The sequence below is a fragment of the Hippopotamus amphibius genome, chromosome 2 (genome assembly GCF_030028045.1).
Source record: "Hippopotamus amphibius kiboko isolate mHipAmp2 chromosome 2, mHipAmp2.hap2, whole genome shotgun sequence".
NCBI lineage: Eukaryota > Metazoa > Chordata > Mammalia > Artiodactyla > Hippopotamidae > Hippopotamus > Hippopotamus amphibius.
In genome coordinates this window covers 71,515,735-71,536,595 of record NC_080187.1, presented here as the reverse complement: position 1 = coordinate 71,536,595, position 20,861 = coordinate 71,515,735, and the positions used below count along the sequence as shown (strand labels likewise).

The 20,861-nt window shown below is 46.2% G+C and overlaps 1 protein-coding gene across 4 annotated transcripts in view; it reads right to left on the bottom strand.

Moving 5' to 3' along the window:
* FAM219A (family with sequence similarity 219 member A) overlaps positions 1 to 20,861 on the bottom strand; it is a 54,199-nt gene that overhangs the window by 6,190 nt on the left and 27,148 nt on the right. For 2 of the 4 annotated variants that reach the window (XM_057724916.1, XM_057724915.1), the window contains exon 2: positions 1,472 to 1,571. In XM_057724916.1, the coding sequence (XP_057580899.1) occupies positions 1,472 to 1,571 (100 nt within the window). The remainder of the gene's footprint in view (positions 1 to 1,471; positions 1,572 to 20,861) is intronic. The other 2 variants (XM_057724917.1, XM_057724918.1) reach the window with 1 other exon arrangement.

Genomic DNA, 20,861 nt, shown 5'->3' with positions numbered 1-20,861 from the left:
GTAAAGGAGAAGTTATACTTGTTAAAATACTTGTATTGTTAACCAATAATCAGCAAATAAAACTGGCTGCAGTTTGAGTCTGGTGTCCTGGGAAGATGAACAAATTCCACTGAGAGGACTGCTCTCTTGTTTAGAAAAACAGCCTGAGGGGCTCCCTGGATTTGGTCTGGAAGGAGAAAAGCAAGGTTTAAAAAAAAGCGGAATAACAAAATAGGACTCTGTGAAAAGGAGCCTTGGCAGCTGCAGAGGGAGAAGTTTTTACAACAGATGGGAAAGGGTTCTCAGGACTGGGAGGGGTCCGGTATTTGATGGGCAGCTGGAGCCTGAGGAGAAAGACAGGCAGGAGAGTGGCAGGGATGGCAGAGAAGTTTTGAAGGATAGTGATGGCCTGTATTTAATTGTTAACTCTTTCCCGGATGTACTGTGTTATAATTTTTCTTAATGAAAACAAATTTTTATTTTTTATTTTTATATTTATTTATTCATTTATTTTTGGCCACATCTCGTGGCTGTGGGATCTTAGTTCGCTGACCAGGGAATGAACCCAGGCCCTCGGCAGTAGAAGCAAGGAGTTCTAACCACTGGGCAGCCAGGGAATTCCCGAAACCAAAGTTTTAATTAAAAGTCTGGACACCAAGTGGGGTTGGGGGGGAATGAATTGGGAGATTGGGATACCAAATTGTATGCTCTAAGTATGTGCAGTTTATTGTATGTTGACTGTATCTCAATAAAAGTTCTAAAAAAAAAAAAAAAAATCTGTTATGTACAGCAGCCTTGGGTGAGTGACACTGGTCCCTGAAGGGAGAGAGGCAGTGTTCAGTGTAGGGTGAAGTGAGAGCAGCAGCAGCTGCAGGAGCTCTGGGCAGTGGTTGGGAGACACATGACTTCAAAGAAGCAGGCTGCAGCATAAACTGACTTTGGGGTGGACATGAGATAAACCCCCAAAGGAAAGGCGGCCCTGGAAAAGGGGGAGAGGTTTGGGTTTATTAAACTGTGGGAAAGCTCCCCCAAACAGCAGCCAAGGAGATCCTGAGATCTCCAGATAGGCTGACATAGGAATGGGGAGAGGGGCTTAGATTCTAGGCTTTAGGAGCCTCATTCCTTCCGATCCTTCAGACGTAGCAAATGACACCCACTTCTAAGGCAGCTTCCTCTCAGCCTTGTCCAGTGTTTGATGGGACTTCCAACCCTCTCTCTGGGGTTCCATGCTTTTACCCCTGCAGCTATCCCCCAGAATACCTGGAGCCTTCTTGGCCTCAGAGATGCCTCTAGAGTTCTGGGCTCCTGTAGAGAACTGTAACTTCCCTCTTGGCCTTGCAGGAGATAAGGTGCATGGCAGTGCCAATGACTTGGTGGCTAGAGTCTTGGAATCATCTAGCCTGAGTTAGTTTATTTGTGGTACCTCATACCCAGCCCAGAGCACCTTGTCTGTCCACTCCCCACATCTCCCTCACCCCCCGGACACACTCACCCAGCTTCACTTGGAGCGGGGATGGTTTGTAATTCATGGCTACTGACTCACCCTCCCGGGCGTCACAGTCTCCGTCTGCGATGGAGGCGGCAGCTGGGTCCTGGGGGAGAAAGCAGAGAGATAGGGAGCTGTTAGGAAGTGAATACGGGGTGGAGGGAGCTGCTCTCACCTGTCCTCTGGGGGTATTTTTCCCTGGCAGCAGGCAGGGTATTCAGGGAGGGAGGAACAGACCTGCCTACCATGGGAGGAAGACCCTGAGCTGGGTGGAAGAACCAAGGATCTCAGTCTTATTTACACCCACCTGGGTGTCTGTCTTTTAAGTCCCGTGTGATCCGCCTCCCCCAGGATGCCTACCGTGATTCCTTAAACACACAGGACCACCTTCTCCAACCTCTCATACTAGTTGTCCGGCTCCTCAGGGCCCTTCCTGTATACTTGTTTGGAAAGGTCTTTCTAGGTCCTTGTGAGTTGAAGTCTAGATTAAGGTCAGAGCAGTGTCCCTGAGACAGGCTTTCTCCCTCTGTTTCCCCTAGCACTGGTTGATCCTGTCATAGGATCCAGAGAACTGACTGGCCAAGCCAGGCTAGACTTCAAGGCTGCAGCCACTGCAGTTCTAATCAGGACTTCTCCATTTCACAGATGAGTCCTAAAGAGAATCTGAATGGTTGTCTGGGAATGGCAGGTGAGAAGACGAACAATGACAAATCAGCTGGTGGCCAGTTAGTCCTGTGTTGCCCAGATGGGGCTTGACACTACAGAAGACAAGGAAGGTGGGAAAGCATGCGTCCTGCGCATTGTGCAGGGTCTGCAACCGTTTCAGTCTCCCTCACTGCCCTCCTTACTGACTTCTTCCCATTGCAGTGGGTGCTGTGCTGCCCAGAGTCCTACTCTAGCCCCACTATTCTCTCCAAAACACCCCAAACCTCTGCCATAAGATCCAGGGCCTTGGCGCACCCTGCCTCCGTCAGTGCGGAGGGGCTGGAGTCACTCACATTCTCCCTGGGAGACTGACGGACGACCACAGCTAAGGGTGCTGCCACCCCAACCCTCTGCCGAGGGTCAGAGGGTGGTAAGCCTGAGGACTGAAGATTGCAGAGAGGATCCAGGGCTGTGCCTGTTCTGCCTCTGGGGACGTGAAGAGCAGACAGATAAGCGGGTAGAATGCTCCAGGACTGGCTCCATAGTGCCAGGCCCAGGGAGCTGAGTGGCTTCTGGAGACCCAGGAAGGGAGGGATGGAAAGCCATTATGGTAGTTTCTGTTCCCGTCAGAATGAAACAGTGGGGATGGAAACATGCTTATCACGAAAGTAAACGGGAAAAGTCTAGAATGTTTGGGAGGGAAATCCTGGCCTCGTCTGTGTTTCTTTAGGCCATCCTCCAGAGTGCAAGGCCCTGGGTGTGCTGTGTTGCCACAGTGGTTTGTGAATTCCTGAGGAAAGAACCTGGGGCTGTGTCCTCTGCTCTGACTCCCATCCTTAGCTGGGGTTGAGGGGGATGGGACAGGAAGGTAGACCAGGGGAGGGGGTGGGAGGCTGCAGTGCCTGCATCCAAGGCAAGTTCCCATGCCACAGGTCTTTCCACATCCTTCATCCGCTGCATCCCTGGCTCGGCTCCTCCTTGCAAGAGTGATTACTGGCAGCATCTGTTCCCTGCAGCCCTGGAGGAGGAGGCCCTAGTGGCCCTTACATGCCTCTCTGTGGCCAAAACAGCCTCACAAGTGCTGCCTGCAGGGAATGTGGAGGCCTGACAGCTGAGCTCTAGGCCACAGGGAGGGCTCACTCCCAAAGCAGCCTGAGGGAGGGCTTCTCAAAGGGTAAAGCCCATAAACGTGCCTGTGGGGCCCTACCAGGGAAGCACTGGCAGAGTTCCAATTTCCTTTACTTTTTCTGTAGCATTTTTCACATGTCACACATACCACATCCATTTGGAAATGGTTTCCTCCCCTGGCTTCTAGGCCACTGTGCTTCTTGGTTCATCTCGCCTCTTTGACCATCATCCCTGCCTCATCCCACAGCGAACTTTATTTTTTTATAAATAAAGTTTGCTGCGTTGGGTCTTCGTTGCTATGTGCAGGCTTTCTCTAGTTGTGGCGAGCAGGGCCTACTCTTCGTTGCAGTGCACGGGCTTCTTATTGCATGGCTTCTCTTGTTGCAGAGCACGGGCTCTAAGCACAAGGGCTTTAGTAGTTGCGGCACACGAGCTTAGTTGTGGCACATGGGCTTAGTTGCCCCTTGGCATGTGGAATCTTCCCAGACCAGGGCTCGAACCCATGTCCCCTGCACTGGCAAGCAGATTCTTAAACCACTGCACCACCAGGGAAGTCCCTCACAGCTAACTTTAAGAACTGAAGCCCTCAGGTATTGGGGGCTAACTTTTCCCTCCTTGGTGCAGATGAGTTCATCAGAGTTTCTTTTCTCAGGCTTGAGGTACTGAGTGGCAAAATTGGAGGGGGATGGTGGTGCAGGAAGGATGGGGCCTGAGTGGTGGCTGGAAGCTGTTGAACAACTCTGGTCACAGGGACTGACATGTGGTCCCTAAGGACACTGGGCAGGTCCTGGTGGCATTTGATCTCTGAGTGAAACTGCCAGTCCCTTTGGGTCAAGAGCCAGGGTGCAAAGTCCTAGATGAGAGGTCCTGTGCGAACTCATCATTCAGCATCTCCTTGTCACTGTACATGATAGAAGAAGGCCATCTTAGTGGCAGGAACGAAGATCTTTGGCACTGTGCCTGCAAACTCAAGGCTTTACTACAGGCTTCCTGTATGTCTTTCCTGAGAAATGCAGCCAATGCACCATGACCATCACATGGAAATGTAATCAGGGAGATTAAATGTGAAATATTCATGAATATAAGTATCAGAGAGGAATTCAGGCAGAAGGAAGCATCTGGCTCCAAGAAATCAGGGAGCATTTAAAATGCCCCCCAAGGACATCTGACAGGAGTTAGTTAGATCCAGAAACTAGAGTGGCAATTAGCAAGATTATTAATAAACACTCAGCAGAGACAGACATTGAAATGCATCTCTAATAGCAACCCATGTTTCTACAACCCTGCACACAAATTCTCCAAAGAATACAGAAATGATTAATAGCTCAATCTCACTGTTTCTGGGACAGAATATATAGGCTAATGGCCAGTGCAAAGTCAGTATAACTAGAAGAAGGCAAAAGTGCCAGAAGAATCTTCAGAGTTAGTCTGGTCCAGTGATTTTCATTAAACTGTGTTTCTTGAACCCTTTGCCTCAGGAAGGGCTGAGTGTGAGAGGAGAGAATAGGAGGAGGTCTGGCTTGCCTTCAACCAGAATAGATTTGTTTTGATTTCATTTTCATATCAGCCTTTCTGCAAGATTTTGGTTGAAGAAAGGGTTTTATTGCTTAAAAAAAATAAAATAAAGGTGGAGGGGCGCGTTTAAAACACACTGATTTAGTCCAATCTTTTTTTAAATTTAAATTTTATTATTATTATTAATATTTGGCTATGTTGGGTCTTCATTGCAGCATGTGGGCTTTTTCTAGTTGCGGTGAGTGGGGGATACTCTTTGTTGTAGTGCGCAGGCTCCTCAGTGCAGTGGCTTCTTTTGTTGAGGAGCATGGGCTCTAGGTGCTCAGGCTTCAGTAGTTGCAGCATGTGGGCTCAGTAGTTGTGGCACACGGGTTTACTTGCTCCGTGGCATGTGGGATCTTCCCAGACCAGGGATTGAACCTGTGTCCCCTGCAATGGCAGGCAGATTCTTAACCATTGCACCACCAGGGAAGTCCCTAGTCCAATCTTTTAAAAATGCATTACTATAAAACTTACTAAATTTACATGACAACAGAGAAAACAACATGGTGAGATCCTGGGTACCTATCACCAGCTTCAACAAATGTCAGCTTAGACCATTCTTTTAAAAAATCCTGGGCACAAAGGATTAAAATGAAATTAAACTGTATATCAATTACAGAAAAAAAAAAAGATCCTGGGGACTTCCCTGGTGGTCCAGTGGGTAAGACTCTGTGCTCCCAATGCAGGGGGCCTGGTTTGTTCCCTGGTTGGGGAACTAGATCATGCATGCATGCTGCAACTAAGAGTCCTCATGCCACAACTAAAAAGTCTGCATGCTGCAACTAAGAAGCCTGCATGACATAACTAAAAATCCTGCATGCCACAACAAAGATCCCAAGTGCCACAACTAAGAAGTGGTGCACCCTAAATAAATAAATAAATAAATAAATAAATAAATAAATAAATAAATATTTTTTAGAAAGTTGAAAATCCTTTAAAATTTAAAAAAAAAATGATCCTTCATTTAAAAAAAATTCCTTGCTCCTCCGTTTACTAGCCATGTGATCTGGGCTTTAGTTTCCTCATCTGTAAAGTGAGACTAATACTAATACCTATGTGAGGATAAAATGATACTATGTAATCTAGTGCTTAATATGTAAGCATTTAGAATAGTATTTAGTATACTACATACTGAGCACTGTGTTTTTGCTAGCTATAAAGTTTTTATTAGTACAGGCTCCGTGGGACCCACACAGTCATGAACAGTGTGCCCTGGCAGTGACTGATCCGCAGCTGCAGCCCTGGCACCACACAGGTTGGGGCCTGGCTTATGTGGGGAGGTGTCTGTGGAATAGATGCTCCCTCCACAGGGTGAGGAGGGGCCTGATCAGGGGACATTCTGTCTCCCCTCTCTTCTTACTTCATTATGCTGCATTTCCCTCACTTATTTAACAGTGGTAGGTGTGGGGCTCATAAAGATATGTAGAAATAGGCCCATCATTAAGGAACTCCCAGTAATTATCAGTAAATGTAACAAGAGCCATAAAAGTAGAGGGAAAGGGACAAAGGAACGGTAGTCAGAGAAAACTTCACAGAGGAAGACACTCAGAAAGATCTCAAAACATCAGTTCACCAGTTAGCTTAAGAGGAAGGAGGAAGGATGGTCAGGGGACATCTGCAAAGGCTCAGGAGCCTGAAACTAGCATTGCCTATTCAAGGAAGAGTCAGTATTTTGCTATAGTTGAAATCTATGATGAAGGTATGATGAAAAGTGGCAGGAAATAAAGTTGTGGGATCAGGAGGGCTCAGATTGTGGTGAAGGGTGGGCCTTGATATTGTCCTTTACTCAGAATATGATGGGGGAGCCAGTGAAGCCTTGAGTAGGGGAGCAACACGATTGGATTTGAGGTGGAGAAGGACCCTCTGATAGCCATGTAGGAGATGGACGGGAAGGGAATGAGACTGGAGGTTAGGAAACTACTGCAACTGTGCCAGCAAGAGATGGCATGGACCTGAACTAAGCAGAAGCAGAAGATAAAAGGCCAGAGAGGAGGATGCTAAAGAGGGTAGAGTGGCAGACTTTAGAGACAAAATGTAGAAGAAGGAGTTCAGACATTCCTAGTTTTCTGTCTGGAGTAACTGGGAAAGGGGCACTAATTACTAAAACAGACAATGCAGGAGAAGGCATAACTACACTCAGGGAAAACCAGATGAGTTCAGTTTGGGACATATTGAGCCTTGAATTGTCTTTTGGACACTTAGATGACATCATTAGTTTGTAGGAATTGAGGTTTGGGATCTCAGGAAAGAGATATGGACTGGTGGTGATGGAAGCCCATAGAGGAGAATAAGCCTTCTCAGAGAGAAGGAAAAGTGAAAAAAGACAGGAACCAAGAATGGAGTCCTGGGGAACATCCAATCTTAGGGAATGAGTGGAAGAAGAAGACTGAGTAGGAGCAGAAAGGTGAGATGTAGAAAAAGATCTAGGGAGACATTCAAGTAGTTTCAAGGTGGAAGAAATTAACAGTGTCAAGTAAATACATGAGTCCATAAGATAAAGACAATATTTAGAAATAAGGAAGTCATCAGTGGCCTCAGCAAACAGAGTTTTGGTTGAATGGTAAGAACAGAGCCCAGATTACAGGGGATTTAGGAGGGAATAGGAGATGAGGAAGTAGAGACAGTGAACCTATTTTTTCAAGGAGCTAAACTGAGAAGAGAAGAAGTGAGAGTGAATGACAGTCAGAGGGAGCTTTGGAGTTGGAGGATTCTTTGAAGCTAGGGAACATCTGACCACTCTCCTAGACTGAGGGGAAGGAAGTTGGGTAGAAAAGGAGATGTCTGATGGAGCCTGGTTTTTGAGGAGTCAAGAGAAGATGAAACCAGAATCAGACCATAGGAGGAAGGCTCCTTACTGAAATGGAAGGGAGGTGAAAATGGGTGGGGCATGCAGATAACATGGAGGCAGAAATGTAGGTGGAAAGTTAAGGGAGTTCATTCCAAAAAGCCTAGTTAAGTAAAAGAAGGGGATAAATGCTAAGGGGTTGAGGAAAAGAGGGACACTTGGTGGCTTGCCAGGAGTGGAAGATTAGACTGATGGGGCTCCCAGCTACACAATCCTCTACTTTCACCCACCTTTGATCTCATCTTCAGGATAAAGACACTCTCCATGGTGCTGAACAATTTTGCCTTTGTCTTGTGGACTGAACACAGATGATTCAAGGTAATGACATTATTCAATTTTCACTTTCCCACAGGAAAGGTAACCTCTGTCCTCACCTTCAGGCACTAATTGCAGGAAGATGGAAATCGAAATGTATTTAGAACGAGGTATGAAGAGGGAAAGTGCTTATACCAACATTAGCTAGCCTTTCTTCTCCTAACACACGTGAATTTTCCTCTAGTTTTAGGAGAGAGTTGGTGGAGGCAGTTCTGAATCATGAAATACTGAAAGGCTACCTCTGGAATAGAGTCATGTCTGTACCCTGTTCAATTCCCCTAGGTGAAAGCAGGAAGCAGGACAGACTTAGAGCATTTACAGGGCCAGGAAGAAAGGTAGTGCTGATAAGGAAACAGGAAAATAGGGAAGATCTGGCCACTCTCTGACAGGTAGATGCAGCAAGATAGGGTATGAAAGACCAACTCTGTTTCCATCATAATTTGTTCAGCTCAGAAACTACCCGGGGCTGTGGTCCCCTGCCGGGTTATGCCACTACCTCAAAACATTTCTTGGCAACAGATGGTAATAAGCATATTTAGACATCAATATTTTAGAGGGAGTTCAAAAAAAAAAAATGCCACTCTATGCCTTTGCGTCCAATGTCCATGCCTTGGCAGAAATCTAAACTCCAGCCTAAGAATATTCATCAGCAGTCTAGGCATTTGTTAGCCCTCTCTACTTCCCTGCAGATGGCTGTTCATTCATCCTCTAAGGCATTCCCATCTCTCTCTGACTCCACACCTCAACATGAGAATTATTTGGCTAATGACAGTTCCTGCTCTGTGGTATGATCTTAAGTCCTGAGTCCCATGTCCTGAGTCCCATTTCCTGAGTCCAATTGTTGGACAGCTCCCACTTTTATTCCCTATCTCCCCCTTTGCCAGAATTTCTCCAGGAGCTGCCTGAATTGACAGGCAATTGGCCAGGACTTCAATCCTTTTGGGACATATCAAGACCCTTAGGAGCCCCACTTATAGGGAAGGACAAAGACCTCTCTCAAGCATAACGTCTCTTGGGGGATATCTGAAGGAGAATCAGGGAGACATGAGAGAGACAGTCTCTCCAAATATTGTTTGTAGCTCTTACAAGGAGGCGAAGAAGAACAGAAAATCTGGGGAAGCCTGTGAAGCCTGAATTTGGGAGAGGTACAGAGGATCCTGCCTAGTTCAGGGGGGCCCTCTCTTATCTGTCTAAATCCCCTCAGTCTTCAAGGTTTTCCTCTAAAAGAAGATTCAGTTCAAACAAAGTCAACACACTGAGTGTCCACTCCTTTTCAGCTCTGGACTGGGTGCTGATAGTAGAGAAGGAAAGCATACTTTCTGCACACACACCACACTTCTGCAGAGCATTGTGGGGTAAAGCAAAGTTCCCCAGAAAGAAGTGGAAAGGATTCTTATGGCTGGGCTAGAGTTCAAGAACTCAAGTTAGTCCTGTGTATAGCTGAAGATTTTGTTTCCTAAAATAGCTCCTAGGATGGAATTCATTACCCAAAACAAGCACCACCAAGATTTTTGGTATTTTTAGTATCCTTGTGGTGGCTGTCAATGGGAGAAACAAAATGCAGAACCCCATGGCTAGTAATAACTGTAGCCATGGCTAGTTTAATAGATTTCTCTATTATAAAGTAATACATGCTAACATTTAAAAAAGTCACCTTTAATGTTACCAGTTTGAGGCAATCTTTGTTAATGTTCTAGTGTATCTGAGTCTTTTGTGTATACTACAGTAGCAACACTAGGGGGTTGCCCTCTCTGGGAGCTGGTGTTTCTCTTGTCCTCATGGTTACAGGGGTGAGCCTCTAGGTACCATGTTGGTTCTATGTGCTCTTGCCCTTGCTTAGACCAGGTGGAGCCAATCAGAGTCTCCTCCAGGATTGGGAAGTGGGACTAAGAGAAGATGTAAAGCTCAAGATTGTAGATTAGGTAGCAGAGAAGGCCATTGGGCAAGGTGACAAAAATAAACCTAATGTTCAGAAAGAAGCAAACACAAGAGATAGAGAAAGTCTTCCCTATGTTTCAGGTTCTGGTGCTAGAACTTGCCCTACCCTTCTAAGGTTTGACCACATGCCTGTCCTCAGATACTACCAGAGAATCTAGAGTCCTTGCTGTCTAGTCACCTTTTTAGCTTAAACTGGCTTGAGTTGGATTTTGTTACTGTAACCAGAAAGTACCAACTAATACATATGCATAGAACAACATTTAAAGAAAAACACACTGTATCTTATATTCTGTATTTTAAAAAATTAGTATTAGGACATAATCATCTCTCTGTATTTTTACATAGCTTTCTTAATCATCACATTAATGACTGCATAATATCCGTAGAGGGGATGTATACAATAAATTTATTTATTTACTTTTAGGTTGCGTTGGGTCTTTGTTGCTGCTTGTGGGCTTTTGCTAGTTGTAGAGAGCGGGGGCTACTCTTTGTTGTGGTGTGTGAGCTTCTCATTGCAGTGGCTTCTCCTGTTGCGGAGCATGGGCTCTAGGCGCGTGGGCTTTAGTAGTTGTGGCACGTGGGCTCAGTAGTTGTGGTGCAGGGGCTTAGTTGCTCTGCAGCATGTGGGATCTTCCTGGACCAGGGATTGAACCCATGTCCCCTGCATTGGCAGGCGGATTCTTAACCACTGTGTCACCAGGGAAGTCCCTACAATAACTTTTTAATCATTCACTTATTTTGGACATTCAGGTGCTTTGCACCTTTTCACTATTATAATGTTACAGTGAAATCCATATATATTTGCATTTAGGATGATTTCTTAAAGTAGAATTACTAAATCAAAAAGCATGAGCACTTTTGAAATTCTTGATACATATTGCCAAACTGCTTTCCCAAAGGATTGTTCCAATTTACAATGCCTCCAGTCATGACCAAGAGCCATACCTAGTTTTTTAGTATTTTATTTTTCACTGTGTGCCAGGGCATTTCAGATCATCACATCTATCTATCATCTTCTAAGAGAGTTCTGCTCCAGTCCTTATTTACCTGGTTCCATCTGGGGAATCTTCTTTCAAAGAATAGAATTTCCCCTGGGCATCACCTGCCAGACAAAATACTCCTGACTTGAAGCCACCAATTAGGAACAAAAGGAGAGAAGAATATTGCACTGCAGCTTGTGAAAGGCTCTAAGTGGAGCACCAGTACAGCCTGGTAGCTAGCCACCATGCTTCAGCTGGTCCCTGACCTGTGCCAGCACATCAGCTGTAGGAACTGTGACTGAAATTGCAGAGCCAGGAGGCAAACCTCACAGAGTAACTCGCCCTTGCTTTCAGACTTGGGGTGAAACAATTAACCAAAATGGCTCTGGAGTTATTCCAGAGAGAGTGGCAGCTCCTACTCCCTTTCCCATTATTTAGTTTTCAAAAATAGCTACTCAGAAACAGGGAAAGTAGAAGATGGTGAAAGATGCAAAGCTAGTACTAGGATGGCAAAGAACTGGATTCATTTTTTAAAATGGGGAGACAAGGGACAAGTGAGTTTCTAAAAAGATTTAGAATCCTGCTTTGCCTTCTTCCTGGGTAGGACTGCTTATCCTAGATTGATGTTCTGCTATTCATTCCCATTTCTACTCACCTGGAAACCCTATGACCAAAAAGCCTTTGTTTGGAAGGTAGGATAAATGCCTCAACTCAGGGACACCAACTGTAGCAGCTGTGGCTTGGGGGGAGCCTCTGCATAAAGGCCTACAGGACAAGTCTCATGATCCAGGAGGTAGAAGCCAGGGCCAGAAATTGAGAAACCTTGGTTCCTCCAAGGCTTGACTTGGCCTAGTCCCTGACCTTCACCCCTATCCTCAAGCTCATCCTCTGAGTCAGATGTTGAGGAGGCTCCTGTCTTATCTTGGACCAGCTACAGACACAGGTCTTGGCCTATACAGTCTTGTGACCTGAAAGGTTTTTGGGCTCCAAATCCTGCTCCTCCCTTACCTACTCCCATTTCAACCTCTTTAGGGAAAGACCATCTCACTTAATGAAGAATGGGGTGAAGGTGTAAAGTTCTTTAAAAAGTAGATCAACAGTGGATAAAATAGTAAAAATTGTCATGTATATTTTACCACAATGGAGAAAAAAAAAAGATTGACTGTCAGGGCCTGAGGCAGAAGGAGAAGATGGTATGAGGGCGGGCAGTGGAGAGAAGGCAGTCCCTCCTCTTTTTTAATTCAATTTCAGCCAACACTGACTTTGGAGATGAGACCTTTCATAGAAATGATTCTAAAATCAAGGGAGTCGGTGGGGGGCAGGGAATCTTGGGTCCTAGGGGCCTTCTATTTAGGCAGGGCCCAAAGAAGGGAAAGAAGGGGACCAGATGTTCAGGGATAATAGAGCTTTAAGGAATGTGGTCCAGAGGATCCTTCAGTTTTTTTCCAGGATGCGGATTCTAGCTCCCCAATGTAAGGAAGGAGGCCCAGAACACTGAGGAGAGATGCTGCCAAGGAACTGATAGAAGGCATTTGGTTGGAGAGTTCTTGAGACTGGCGCCTCATCCCTGCACATGGTAGGAAGCTGAAGCAAGAGAAATGTCAACAAACACTGACATTTGGTCTGGGCCAGAATTCTTGTGGATCTCACCTGGATCTTGGCTCCAAATCTTATTTGAGGATTTTCGATAAGCTTCAATTACTCAAGAGACTGAGCCAAACGTGCATTGGTTCATGAATCTTTTGGACTCCTTGATTTCCCAAGAAAGCAAAGTAGGAGTCTGAAAGTCTATGGGATGCCTTCCCAGAGCTGCCATCTCTGATCCCTTCCCTCTGGCCTTGTAAGAGTAAAGAACTACTCATCTGTGATGGACAATGGTCTTGACGGCTGGTATCAAATACCTCCTCTCGGTGGCATTTCCTGCCCCTGCCTTCCCTCTCCTTTTCAGCCTCTTCTAACTCTCCAACCTCCATTATGCCTGGCAAGCACCGCTTTTTGCTCACAAAGACAACTTGCAGTTCTAAAACTCAGCTCTCTTGGGACTTCTCTGGTGGCGCATTGGTTAAGAATCTGCCTGCCAATGCAGGGGACACGCACTCGAGCCTTGGTCTGGGAAGATCCCACATGCCGAGGAGCAACTAAGCCCGTGCGCCACAACTACTGAGCCTGTACTATAGAGCCAGCAAGCCACAACTACTGAGCCCATGTGCCACAATTACTGAAGCTCACGCACCTAGAGCCCATGTTCAGCAACCAGAGAAGCTACAATGAGAAGCCCACACGCCTCAACAAAGAGTAGCCCCTGCTTGCCGCAACTAGAGAAAGCCCATGTGCAGCAACGATGACCCAACACAGCCAAAAACAAATATATAAATAAATTTATAGAAAACAAAACAAAGCAAAACAAAAAACTCAGCTCTCTGGCCAAAGTGGTCTCTGGTTCTTTCTTTTTTGTCATCCCAATAATTAAACATTGGTGAGCTTGCAACTTGTTAAAAAAAACTTGATGTTCACTGAAGACCAACAAGGGGCAGGCAGGGCACAATGAATTTTGGGGAGGGAAAAACACCAAGTCCTGGTTCTTGCCAAGAAGACTTTAGTCAAAGGGTGGGAAGTTGACAGACACACAAATTAGCCTGTTTAAGGCAGAGAGAGTAGCATGAGAGGCAGGAATGCATGAATGGTGGTGGGAGCACAGAGGAGCGAGTGATGGCTGTGGAAGGTTTGTTATCCTCCCTGACAAAGGGGGTCAGGCCTGGGCAGGAGCTTGATCAAAGCAGAGGCTCAGCTATTGGGTCAATGGGTAGTTTGGCAAGAGGCTTTAGAGCAATAACTGGTTAGGCTTAGCCCTGGGGCCAGGAGTCTATTCTTACTACTTTTTAATGCTGCTGCTAGTACAACCCCTACTCTGACACAGGGCGCTCAGCCCACCCCATTTCTGCGGGTCAAGTACAGAAATGCAGTGGGTTAAGTACGTCAGGGGCTTTTCCTTTACCATTGAGATGCACAACTCTCCCACAGGGAAGGGTCAAGAGGCTCTAGGTGGGTGGCTGGGAAGTATTTTTATTGGGAAGGCAAAGAGAGAATCCGAGTCCTAAGAGAGAGATATGGTAACTCTGGTGAAACAAACCCTCACTGCCCCCAGCAGTCACTCTCTCCAGGCCTGCTTTGTGCAGCAGGGAGGCCAATGCTAAGGGCTCTTGGAGGCTGAGGGCCCAGCTCAGGAGTGGATGAGGTCAGAGAAGGGAAGGAGGGGGTTAACCCCACAAAGGCTCATGAACCATATCTGAGTTACCCTAGAGAAGTCAGTTCTCTGAGTGGCCAGTTGGTGGTAGAAAAGTAGGGGAAGGGGAGATTCTAGACTAGCACAAGCTCAAAGCAAGTTTTCAGCTGTTAGCCACCCAGTTGCTGGTTACTCATCTTTCCAGGGAAACAATACTCATCTGCAAAGCTAGATGGTCTTGGGGTCCCTGCTGGAGGGTTCCCCAGGCTCAGGGTGGGAGAGAGTCTTTCCCTGCCCACCTGTCACTCCCTGCTGGTGCAGTGACACTGAATGGATAACTCAAGGGTACAAGCTCATTCCTGAGGCACCCACAGGAAGGGACCCTGAAACAACAAATAACCAACACCTACTCAAAGAGCCCCCTGTGACTCTGCAGCCCACGCCTCTGAGGGACACCTCTTTGGCTCTGATGACACCTGAGCAGGCTTCATCTCTTCTAGACAGTTCTGACACACCGGACAGTTTACATCCTTCCGTACCTGCTGAGCCTATTTACATACCTCTAGGATAGTGCTTATTAAATATTAATGTGCATACAAATCACCTGGGGATATTGTTTAAATGTAGATTTTGATACAGTAGGTTTGGAGTGGAGCCTAGGTATCCACATTTCTTAGAAGCTCCCGGGTGATGCCACTGTTCTTGGTACAGGGACCACACTTTGAATAGCAAGGCTCTAGGCCAGTTCCTCTACATCTACACCATGCCCAGGCAGCCCCTCAAAGAGCTCTCTGCCCTAGTCTTAATCTGGTTACATTCTCAGTGTGAAGAGAGGATGATGGTTTGGTGGGGAAGGAGATTACAGGGATTACCCAAAGCTCATGTTGGGGAGGCAGCTCTGCGAATAGCTCTGGCTGGGCCCAGGCAGGGAGCTGTTCAGAACAACTTAGCCCTGGTGTGGTTCTTCTGGAATTTATCAAGTTGTTTAGTTAATAGCTCTTGAACACCTGCTATATGTAGAGCTATGGTGCTAGATGCTTTATGTATGTTATCTCATTTAATCCACCTAAAAGACCAAGTAACGTAAATATCATTCCCGTTTTAAAAATGAAGAACCAGGTTGTATAAAGCAATATGTTCAAAGTCACACTTTGAAGATGGTAGCACTAGGATTTGAATCTAACTTGCTCATTTTTAAATATCCCAGCCCCTTCTCAGAGACATCAGATAAAGTCATGAAATTAACAACACATTAGAACTTACACAGCCGTAGGACTGTTGTCTTGTAAAGCAGGCACTTTGAAGGCTGGTACTAGTCTAATCATGTCTCCAGTGCTCAGCACACACTTGGAGCCCTTCTTTAGAAAATGGCATGCATGCTTTCTCATCACCAGCCTCCTGCTCAATGAGTTCTCCATAGGAAGACAATATTAGAGCCGCTGAAGCAGTCAATCACTCAAGATGGAGAGAGAGAGAGAGAGAGACTGTCAGGAAGCAGCAAGCCAGAAAAAGCACTGGGAACTGAGAATGCTGAGCCCATGAGACAAAAGCAGAGGGCAGTACAAGAAAAGGAGATAGAAAGGTCTTAGTCACTTATTCAGTTCTGGTCCCACATTTTATATTATATTCTAGGCACTGTGCTGGGTGCTATTGATACAAAGATAATGTGGTCTTTGCCCAGGAAGAGCTCAGAGGCCAGTAAGTAAGGTAGATAAATAAGCAGATAATTTTAATAATATGCCAAGGGCTAGAACAGAGGTTTGTACTGAGTGTTTTAGATACACAAGACAGAAGCATCTATCCCACCGTTAGAAATTAGGGAAGACTTCTTCAAGGAAGGCTGAGGGATGAAGGATGAGTAGGAGGTAGAAGTGAACCAGATGAAGAAAGGAATAGACAACAAAAAAGAAAAGAAAGGAGTGGGGAGGAAGACACACATGACTAGATGGCAGGCAAAAGGAATAGCTCGATTTTGCTGGGATGTTAAATGGTGGGGGTGAATTGGCAGGTGATGAGACTAGAACGGGATGAAGGCTTAAAATCTTGAAGGGCTTTGTAAGTCATGTTCAGGGCTTTGGACTTTAACTGGAAATAATGGGGAGCCATTGAAGGATTTTAAGCCCATTGTCAGATTTATAGAGACAGATCACTCTGGGAGCAGTGTGGAGAGAATGAGAAGGAATGATTAAACTAGAGGCAGGGCACCAGATAAGAGGCATTGAAAGAGGTAATAAAAGCTGGAAAAAGGCAGAGTCAGTGGGGTTGGAGAAAAGGGAATGGAAAAGAAAAACATGTCAAGGTCAAACTAGGGGCTCAGTGTCAGATTGGACTTGGGTTTGAGGGAAAGACATAGGAAAGGATGACTCCCAGGTTTCTCCCTGACTCAGGTGCCTGGGTGAATTGTGATGCCACTGAATAACAGGGACACAGAAATAAGAGTTAAATTTAACGATTTTGTTTTGTGCAGGGGTATGTGTTTGTATGTCTAGAAATATGAAGGGTTGGAGGAAAGAACTTGCCCAACACCAAAACTGAAGTGGGAGAGGCAGAAGAAGACTGACAGCTGCAGTCAGAGAGGCAGGGGACCAAGGGGAAACTGATGTCATGAACATCAGGGAAGGACAAGTTTTTGAGAAGGATAACATGGGACTGGAGGGTGGTTCAGGCTGGGGGAAGGAGCCGGCAGAGAAGGGTCAGCTGTTCGAAGACATCGAGAAAGAGAACTCAAGACACACTGGTTGTCTCTGGTTTGCTGACATTTCAGCGAAAACAATTTTATTCTCAACAATTATGTGTCTGATCCTTGGGAGGCTTGAGACTTCCTACAGAGAGAAACCCTTCAATAGAGAAGTCCAGCTATGGTCTAGAGATCAAGGCAGGTCTGCTTTTTTTTTTTTTCAGGAAGAATGGGCAAGAGTGGGTTGAAGGCAAGGGATTCTGACTAGGGTCTGGCCAACCTCGAAATAACAGCAAACAGAGAGGTGTGTAGTTGCTCCAGGTTCTGGCTGCACCACAGTCCTGACTGCCTTGGGTCATCCCCTCCCCCAGGAGATGAGGGGTTTCTACTCTTGGGCAGGAAGCCTGCACAGACCTAACAGGACTAGCCCGGGAAACCAGGGCAGAGGGATTTCCAGAGGAACGGCCTGCATTGAGATTCTTCTAGAACCTGGAACACCTGCTACACCAACCATGAACATCCAGCAGAGGCTTAATCTCAGAACCTATGCTCTGAGATCATGAGTATTTAGTGATCATGATTTCTCACTTTTAAAACCTTCAATAATAGTCTTCTGCAAAAATAAAGTAAAACTAAAGAATCGTTTGACAGTTATTAATCAGAGAGTAATGGAGTCTAAACTGCATGTCTCCATTGTGAGAAAAGTTGAGAAATGGTACAGTTTGAGTTGGTGTAGATCCTAGTTTTTCTATCTCCTGCACCCAAATACCAGAAACCATGGGTGAGTGGGCAGGGCTCTGAGGTACAGGAAACCAGGCTTGCTAGGGCAGAGGACTAGCAAAATCAATGGGGTGGGACTGACTTCTCCCCAAACCTTGACTTTGGGGGCCTATTACATTTTGAAAAACGTTATGTTTAGAAAAGGAAGAGACTGTGGTTGGCATTTACAAAAGTAGGTGTATGAATGCTGCCAGAGTTGAATTAATGTTTTATGCCATTTAATGCATTTGAAACAACCCAACAAGCTGGAAATTCTTTGCAGCGAAAGGAATGCTTGTTCTGTAGAGTTAAATCTTGGTTACAATTAGAAAGGAAACTCCAAAAATTTCCCATGCCCCCTGGCAGGGGAATATTGCTTTTTCTTCATGCCACAACCTTGTAGCAGTCAGAAAGTTAGTTACAAGGGCTCACATCTGGGATTCTAAGAAGTCTGTAATGACCATTTCCAGGAGTATTTTGGCTTCTATACGGACACCCAATTTCACAGGCAGTAGGAATCTGCCTTGTTCATATTATGAGTTCCACTTTTTCCCCTACTCCCTTTTATCTTTCACTCCAAAGAAAACCCAAGCATTGGATTCTTGGTGATTTTATCCTACTGCAGTGTTTAAGAGAGTAATTATCAACTCCTGGTTACATCTAGGTGGGACTAAGACGAGTTCTCTCTCTCTAGATAGGAGAACTGACGGTCTATGGAAAGAACCCGAGAATCCTGGATCCCAGTCTACAGTCAACACTGGGCTGCTCTGGATTCTGAGAGAATTTTGCCGCCCACCCCTCTGTGGCCCAGCTCCAGCCAGCTGCAAATTGTCTGGATCGAGCTGCTTCGACACGCTGATGTTATCGGCCTTGCAGTGCCTGGAGCACACAGATAGGAGCAGGCAATGGCGCCATCTCACCGGACACAGTAATGTAATTTAGTTTCTGAAATCCAAGTATAAAATCTTGAAAGCTGACTTTTTTTTATCTAACCTCAGGAGGGGGGTGATGGTGTGGAATTCCCAGCAGAACCATCTAAATAGGGAAATGACTTCCGTCATGTATTAATAAATAGTTCAAAGAAATGGAGAAACATACAGAGAGGATTTGTAGGGAAAGTAAGTGCCTAGTCTTTCTTGCCTCCTCTCTCCTACCTCCTCTGAGCTGCAAGGACCACTCCATTTGTGTGAACCCCAGGCTGGGGCTGGAAGTGCCTCTCCCGAGCATTCCTGTGAGAGTCCCCTGAGCTGGGGAGATGGAACAAGCAGGCACCAGCCTCCCCTGGGACAGGCCATGGCAGTTTGAGTGGGTCTCAACTAGCTTTCCCCACCCCACCGCTTTTTTTTTTTAAAGAAGTCATTCAGACCAGGCTGAAGGCAAAGAAGCAGTCACTCACCTTTCCTTCCATTTTCCCAACCTCATCTGGTGCACACTTCCCCTGGCTTATTACACTTTGTGTCACTGGTCTTCTTTGCTCCTAATGGAGCACCTCCCTACCTCCCGCTCTCCTTCTGGCTAGATCTTGTCCTTTGTGGCTCAGCTGACACATCACCCCTTAAAAGGAGCTTCCCACGAACACCAGGCTACATTAGGTCCCTCTACAGCATACATACTCTTATAGTCCCTCCCCTCATACATTTCTTTCATGCACTTATCAAATTTTGCTTTAATGATTATTTGTATAATTTATTTGTTTAACAAATCTTTATGAAAGCTGGGACCATTCTGCCTGCACTGTGTCCTCCCAGTGCCTGGCACAGAGCATGAACAGCCATAAACTGATAACAGACAAATAGATTGCTTCTACTTGGTTCGAAGCCACCGCAAGGATATTTAACAGAAAGGAAGCAAAAGGCTGGTGGCCTGCCAGGCTGTGCCAGGGCCTTGTCTAATAGTGCCCCAGACAGACGTTGCATTTTGTGCTCTTCGTAGGGCTACTTCATCTGTGTAAGCCTCTGACCAGGGGGTGAAAGCTTGCCCTCCAGAAAGTTATTTTGGAGAGCAGTCAAAGTAGGAATACCCAAAACCGTCACTCACTTACTCATCTGAAGGCTTGACCTAGTTAAAAATTCACTTAAGGTTCAAGGTCAAAGCAGCAGCTCCACTCCAAGTCACCTTCTCATGGGGACTGGTCACTACTAGCTGAGCAGACATAGCTTTCTTTGTGACCCGAAAGCCAGGCTCATATTTTGCTTGCAGATAAACACTCCCATCACCAAATAAGTAAGGCCCAACTCTTACTGTCAAGTATCAGAGGAGTGGGCAGCCTGCTTGGAATCCAAGCCATCAGAAGACTCTTTGGAGGGAGATGGGGATGGGGCTGCTCTGATCCTCTGTTCACAGTGTTTCCTGACAGCCTGGGGCTTGCAGCCATGTTTACCAGGCAGTGAACCACCCAAGGCAGGGGAGCCCTTGGGAGTTCAGACATAAGGGCAAGGAGACGGCAAAGAAAAACACAAGAAATCTCCCTGAACAGTAAACACAACCTCTGGCTGAAGAGTAGGGCCTGTGGATTCCAGTTTTGCCTGTGAATTGCACAACTTTGAGAGTTTAGACAGGTCGTTTCACTCTCGGAGCTCCCAGGTCTGTTTTTATTCAGGCCCTGAGATTCTAGAAAGAGCCTCCAGGGCAGAGAGTAAATGAGTTGTCCCAGGTCAATGCCAGATGGCAGCCCTGGGATTAGAATTCATGGGCCCTCCTTTCCAGCCAGCTGCTCCCTCCCCTGACTCCTGAACTGTTTCTTCTTCTGAATGCTTAGGATTGTATTCAATTTAGTAAGGTTTGTGGTCACATAATCACTGCTCCTAAGTAAAACAATGACTACAGAGCATCCGCTATGAGGAAGGCAAACATGGAGGAGCCGTTGTCCCTGAGAGAACAGCCAAAAGCAAGCTCTGGCTGAGGTTAGACCTGTTCTACTTGAACAAAAACCAACACAAACAACTCTCTTGGGATCTGGCAGAGACCTCATCTGTTCTTGTTTCTTCTCCAGGCTTCTCTGTGTGTCAAAAGCCCGTGCTTAATTTCACGGAATACACTGTTTTCAGGTGCAAGAGAGGGGCCAGGCTGAGGGATGGTCTGGACCCAGATCCTCTGAGCATCTTTTCATCCATGAACGAGTTACTACATTGTTAATGCTCCCATCTCCAGGAGTGGTAGGCAGCTACACCTCTTCAGGCGAGGCAGGGGCAGCCCTAGTCCTTCCAGCCCAGACTCTGCCAGGTCCACTCAGGCCTCAGTGAACACTGAATGTACTTTTCTCCTCCCTGCCTTTCCCTGTCCCATTAAGACTAGCCAGTGCTAAGAGAGGGAGCCTGCAGCTGTTCTCT